At 44.1% G+C, this 6,363-nt stretch overlaps 1 protein-coding gene across 1 annotated transcript; it reads left to right on the forward strand.

Annotated features, from left to right (window-relative positions):
• Positions 1-4,226: 4,226 nt before the first annotated feature.
• WFDC9 (WAP four-disulfide core domain 9) lies at positions 4,227-6,036 on the forward strand. The gene is made up of 3 exons (XM_033095470.1): positions 4,227-4,317; positions 5,337-5,478; positions 6,000-6,036. The coding sequence occupies exons 1-3, from the start codon at positions 4,227-4,229 to the stop codon at positions 6,034-6,036; spliced, it is 270 nt and encodes an 89-aa protein (XP_032951361.1).
• The last annotated feature ends 327 nt before the right edge of the window (positions 6,037-6,363 follow it).

Here is a 6,363-nt window from a genome sequence, read left to right on the forward strand (position 1 = left end):
AGGAAACTCCATATGGTTTCCCATCATGGCTGTATCAATCTATATTCCCACCAGCACTGTATGAAGATTCCTTTTTCTCCACAACCTTTCCAACACTTGTTATTACTTGTCTTGTTGATAATAGTCATTCTGACAGGTGTGAGGTGGTATCTCATTGTGGTTTTGATTTGCATTTCCCTATTAGCTAGTGAAGTTGAGCACCTTTTTATATATCTGTTGGCCGTTTGTATGTCTTTTTGGGAGAAGTGGCTCTTCAGGTCCTCTACCCGTTTTGTAATTGGATTGTTTGTTTTTTATTGTTGAGTTATATGAATTCTTTATATGTTTTGGATGTTAGCCTCTTATTGTATGTGTCATTTGTAAACATCTTCTCTCATTCGGTTGGTTGACTTGATTTTAGATTAATGTAAGAAATGTGGAATTTATGGATGAAAGAGTAAGTAGGTATTTTAAGTACAAATAAATATACATACATACATACATATGTGTACATATATATAGATAGATAACTAGAGAGAGAATTAGTTTTTGAAACAAACCTGTTTAACTCAACAGAGAAGGAGTGTCAATTTCCTCAAATCCTGTAGGCCACTGCAGTGTAAACGAGGAGATGGGAGATGTCGGGCAGAAATCAGTCCCCTAATGTCTATAAAAATTTGGGTAGCAGAGAAATGTTCATAGATTTTGTGCTCAGGCAGACGTGGAATTATATCCTGACTCCAATATACACCAGCTTCGTAACACTGGGAAAATCCTATGACCTCTATAGACTCAGCTTACCTATATTTTCTTTTGGCACCCCAGCTCTGAGGATGAAATGTGATGACATATGTAAACACCTGTATGATACCTTGCACACAGTAGGCTCTCAATGTACCATCTCTGTTCTCCCTAATCGGGTATTAAGACCCAGCTCTGGAAGAGGAAACTTGGAAGAAAAACCTTTTGGGTTGGGAGGAGAGAGAGGGAGGGGGAGAAAAGGAAAGGAGGGAGGGGGAGAGAGAGAGAGAGAGAGAGAGAGAGAGAGAGAGAGAGAGAGAGAGAGAGAGAGAGCTGTTGTCCTAAATTCTGCACAGCTTTCTGCAGACCCACCTGCGTGATCCAGAACGAAAAGTGGCAGGAATCCTGGGTTGAACCTCCTTGGCGCTCATCAGTCACCATGTTCCTCAAGAAAACCAGTAAGGACCCCCAACGTCCAGGCCAGATACTGAGCATGAGGCCATGACTGCCCTTCATGGGACATTGTTTTCCTTCCATATAAACCAGTGTCTTGAGAATGTATAATTCAGTCATTTTAGGTTTGGCACCATTTACAATCCCCATCAAAGTTCCCTTCAGTTTGCTCCCACACCTTTGTTCCCAGGTCCCCAAATTCTGCCTCTCGCCTCTGTACTGGTCCATCCTCCTCAGTTTCGTCCCCAGAGTCCTGGCCTATATTTCCTGCTGCTCAAGGCACCCAACAAAGCCTGGGGAAAATCACTCATATTTGGATATCTCTTATTGTCATAAAATATTCCTGTGGATAGGGTTTGGGAGAAGGAGGTTTATCTGTTCCTTGGGAGTCCCTGGTCCTTATCCATTTAACTCTTATTTCGTAATGAGCTCCAAGTCATGTGTATGTGCACCCAATATAATGTCTTTCTCTGGTATTTGGTGAACAAATCCCCCTAAACCCCAACTCACAAACCTGTGCCAAGATCGTGGTGCTAGACTGGATCAGTTTGCAAGGTGGTCATGTATCTTTTCTGAAGTCCTTCCAGTTCAGTCTCTTTTTATCCACATAAAAGCCATAGGGCATATGTTAGGAGATAATATTGTGCTTTAATGAGCAAAGGAGAATCAAGACAGAGAAGAGTGGGACCTTCAAAAGCCCACACAAGTCAAAGGAAAATAGGTATACAGACCGTCCTCCATTTGCTGCCTACGGATAGACTCAGATGCATTAGATAAAGACTCTAGACTGGTGTCTGTTGGGGGTGTCTAGAGGTGCAACCCAGGTACACAATGTTCCTCCTAGCTTAGCAGGAGACGTTGCTTGCATCAAAGAAAACCCTACACCTCTGGATGGGTGACTATCAAAGAAAACAATTTGTGATATGGTCAACACGAAGTTCCTGGGCAGAAATTAAAGATCTATCACTACCAAAATCATCATTAAGTTCTAGGCCTTTGAACTTTGTCTTTCGGCTCTTCTGCCCCCTATCTGAGGTCACAACCTCCCTTCCCCCTCTCCAAGGAAGAAGGGTCCAGATAAAAGAGCTGTCAGCCAGTTCCTGCAGACACTCAACCTAGACACCTTCAGAGGTAGGTGGGGTAAGGGTCTCGAGGCATGAGCTTTTATTTGTGGCTTGCTTGGACGAGTTCACTGCTCTGGTGGTATCAACACTTCCTGTGAGGTAAGGATTATTGTCTGTTGTTCAAATAAGAAAATGGAGAGAGAGGTAACTGTCCTGTCTGAGGTCCCAGAGGGAAAAGAGGCAGAGATGAAACAGGAAACCAGCACTCCTGACTTGAAGTCCAATACTTTTTCTTCCTTAACATTATCTGGAAAGCCCCGGGGTCCTGAATTTTGGAGGAGCAGTAGTTCTGGATGCCTAGGGGCCTCTTCATTGTCCTATATCTCAGGATGGCCAAAGAATTCCCCCAGAACTCTGTATGTCAGTAGTACCCAACCTGGGCGTGATGATGTGTTTCTTCTCTGGGATCACTTAATACACCTGAGGTGTGCAAAGAAGGGGATTGGGCATCCCCAGATCCTGAACACCCTTTAAGGGCCAGTAAGGAATTCAGAAAGCTGGATTCAGCATGAGGCCTTTTAAATGAACAGATCACAAAGCTCTGGAAAACTCGGGTCTAGAGTGATATTTTTGAAGACAAATAAACAGTTTCTAGAACCCATTACTTTGGATTGATTGTGTTTCTGTCACTGTGTGCCAGTCTTACTCCTTCTTTGTGCAAAAAGCTGGTACCAGGAATCCAGAGGCCACCCCAGTCCATGCCCACATTCACCCAGTTACTTCGTACCTCATACCCTCACCTGTAAGTGGCTAACAAAACATCTGCATTGCACATCTGTCTTGCTCTGTGCTGCTCAGAGGATCAGAAGAACGCTCTGAGCCACGCGCAAGGACGGGGTATCCTGCCACTGCTCGCTGGCTTTCCCGTGCAAAGAGTGCAAGTGATTTATAGGATTTCTGGAAGCCTACCATGTTCAAAGATAGTTCTCCTTTGGCCTGGAGCTTCACCAATTAACTTGTATTTTTGACGTAAATATTGCCCAATGGTAAACGAAACCTCAACACCTTAACTTCACAGTTTCTCTCTATCAAACCACACCAAGGCAAGCTGGCAGGGATGTGGCTTCTGAACGGAGTAGGTTGCACAGCTAATATGAGCGTCTAAGAGTGGAAGCTCCCAAATAGCCATTCTTTGACATTTTAAGGACTTTTCTCCTCCTTTTCTTTCTCTCCATAATCTCCTTCTGGTGCTCTTGCCTCTCCTCAAGCCACCTAAATCCAATTTGCCTCAAAGTCAATGTGTCAATGATTCACGTGCCTAAAACTTGCATTTTGACCATCTATGTAGACGAAAGTTTTAAGAGTCCGCTGACCATTTGTTGTCCATCATTTTTCTCAAGTCCTTCTGCGTAATCCATCTCATCACTCACCCAGGAATCACTCTGGTACTGTTTGTTTTAGGGTCGTGACTAAACTATACCAAAATGGTTTAGTATTGTTTTAGGGTCGTGACTAAATTATATAAAAAATCAGGACACTTAATGTGTTCTATTATTCCAACTTCACAAAAATAACAACAACATAAAAGGATACACATATATTGGTACTCTCTGTCCGTGGTGGTGGAATTCCTAATGCTTATCCATTTCCTCTTTGTATTTTTTGTCTGTTTGTTTTACAATTTATACAATCTGAAGATTTATTGCTTTTAATAAAAAAAAATAGCAAGGCATTTTTAAGTAATTTTGCAAAGGAAGCGGTAGGTAATGTGGGATGGGGAAGAAGCCTGAGGAAGCCAATGCCTAGCTTGGTATGTTGTTAAGTGCCAGAGAGTGTGAAGGAAAAGTAGTAGAAAGAACAACACAATATTCACACGCACTTTCTCTCCCTTTCCTACCCTATTCTCGACTTAATTTCTCTTCTACCTCTAGCAGCATTTGGAGACCTGTCTTCTGCCAGAACTTAATCCAAACACACACAGAGACTACCATGAAGCCCTGGGGTCTCCTACTCATCATCCTCATCTGTGGGCTTGCGATGCTTCTGCCTGTGCTAGGAGGAATCAAGAAAAAAAATTTATGTAGGTGGCGTGGCCAGGGAAGATGGCGTTCTGCCCAGGCCTGGGGTGTCTGGCATCCCTGATTCTGGGCCCGATTTCCAGGATCACCCTTCAAAGGACCAGAACCCTCGTTGAAGCAGAGACATCCAAGAAAGATTAAGTTGGATGTTCCCAATATGGTCCCCTTCAAGTCCCCTCCCGAGACCTGAAAGCAATAATGGGTATATGGAAAGGGAATGTAGTTTTTGTCTACATTTCATAAGCTCACAGGAAATATTTTCCAGTGTTAGACCAGCTTGGGCAGAGGAAACACCAACACAGAGCTTCCCTCTGAGCCCACATTTCAGAATCTCAGTGTCTGATTTGAGTGAGCCTTTGATGAATACCAAAAGGGTAACATTTTAAAACATTCATTTTGTTTGAGGGGAAGAATCTTTTAGACCATTAAAAAAAACTAAGCAAAACAAATAAGAGGTCCTTAGTGAGTCAAAGTTTGGGGTCATCTGATAAGAAATGGGGGAAATGAAGGGACTGAGAGGGAGGGTTGTGGGCCAGAGAAAGATATGGAATTTGGGGATAGGCTGAATGCTTAGGTGGTATCAACAGGGAAGAGAATGGAAAAGGGGAAAAGTAGGTTCCTAGTCTCCTCCAGCTCAGTTTTCCATTCTGCAAGTTGGGTATGGAAATTTGCTAAAAGAGTGAGAGGGTATTGCAGGTCCTGACATCTAAGTTTAGATGAGACTAGATTTGGTTGACGTGGTGTCATACATGGTGATGGTGTCCTAGGTCCTATCTTTAGGGAACTTGGAGAGGGTTTGAAGGCCTGCAGTGCTGTGGGGGACATGTGGAAAGAGAGAAGGCATGTCATGAAAGGCTGGTCTCCTGTGAATTCAAGGCAGGGACTTTTCTTGAAAGGCAGAGAAATACTTTCTGGCTTGGAGTTCAGGTTCCAGAGGTCAGGAATTGTCCAACTTGAGAAGGATTTCTTCTCTAAGCTGTAGACGGATAGACCCTGCCAACTTCTACTGTCTCAGTTCCAGCCGAAGAAAGAAAAATTGAACAGTGCTGGGTACAGCCTATGTTAAAGTATTGTGCGAAAAAGTGTGATAAATCACAAGAATGTGCATATCTGAATCATACATGCTGCTGGACCTTCTGTGGAAACATCTGCTTGGACAATGAGTGAGTTGGTTGCTGAGGGAAGGTTGGGCCTGGGCATGCTTCCTCCCTCACATTCGGAAGATGTGGTCTGGAACAGAAGGCCGCTGTCACTGAAATCCTGGTCAAAGAGACAGGTAGCATCAGGCAATGCTCTCCTAACTCCACACGTAGGTTGCCACTCACTATAAAATAAACTAAAATACGAACATGGGACCTCCTTTTTTTTTTTTTCACTCTCATTCAGTTCTCCCAAACCATCATCCATCGGTTTGTTTACCCCTCCTTTGTTCAAGCCCCCAGTTACTGCCTCTGTAGTCTGGCCTCTGCTGGCCCCTGGTCTCAGCCAGGCCCAAGGAGACCTGGTCTCCACCTATCTGCTCCACTGGCAAACCTCTTGGGTAAAATGGCTTAAAAGTGGGTAACTCCTGATCTTACAGAAAGAATTCTTGTTCCCATTAACTGGAGCCAAGGGTGTTATTACGTTTGGAAATGGAGACCCCTTAGGGTTCCCTGACTTTTAACCATTTAATTTTCTCTTCCAGAGAACCCTTTAAATCCATGCTAAACACGAGTTTATAGGGGGCTCACCCTCCTGTGGGCAGGAGATGACTATGTGGTCTAAGAAGAGTGCTGCCTGGCTCCCTGACGCGATACCACTGCCTCCAGCTGAGGACCTGCCTGTTCTCTCCTTGACCTCTTTCTCCTGAGAAGGCTCAAGTCTTTGCCAAATAAACTGATATACCAACCTGAGGGCTCTGCAATTTTTTGTCCTCCATCCCCGTGACTCCATTTCTCTCATTATAATCCCCAAGTGTCCTAACAGTTGTTCCCATCCCACTATGGGCTCAGGCACCCAGCTCTGCCTTCCTGGTCAGATTGGTGTATTAGTCAAGTAGGCCCACGGCT

Source organism: Rhinolophus ferrumequinum, chromosome 23, assembly GCF_004115265.2.
Source record: "Rhinolophus ferrumequinum isolate MPI-CBG mRhiFer1 chromosome 23, mRhiFer1_v1.p, whole genome shotgun sequence".
Classification (NCBI taxonomy): domain Eukaryota; kingdom Metazoa; phylum Chordata; class Mammalia; order Chiroptera; family Rhinolophidae; genus Rhinolophus; species Rhinolophus ferrumequinum.

What these genes read in the sequence shown, in the direction of transcription:
- WFDC9 (XM_033095470.1), top strand. Translation starts at nt 4,227, where the DNA reads ATGAAGCCCTGGGGTCTCCTACTCATCATCCTCATCTGTGGGCTTGCG. An exon ending in AATCAAGAAAAAAAATTTAT is followed by an intron (nt 4,318 to 5,336) that starts GTAGGTGGCGTG and finishes TCTCAGTTCCAG; the next exon opens with CCGAAGAAAGAAAAATTGAA. An exon ending in AACATCTGCTTGGACAATGA is followed by an intron (nt 5,479 to 5,999) that starts GTGAGTTGGTTG and finishes TTTCTCTTCCAG; the next exon opens with AGAACCCTTTAAATCCATGC.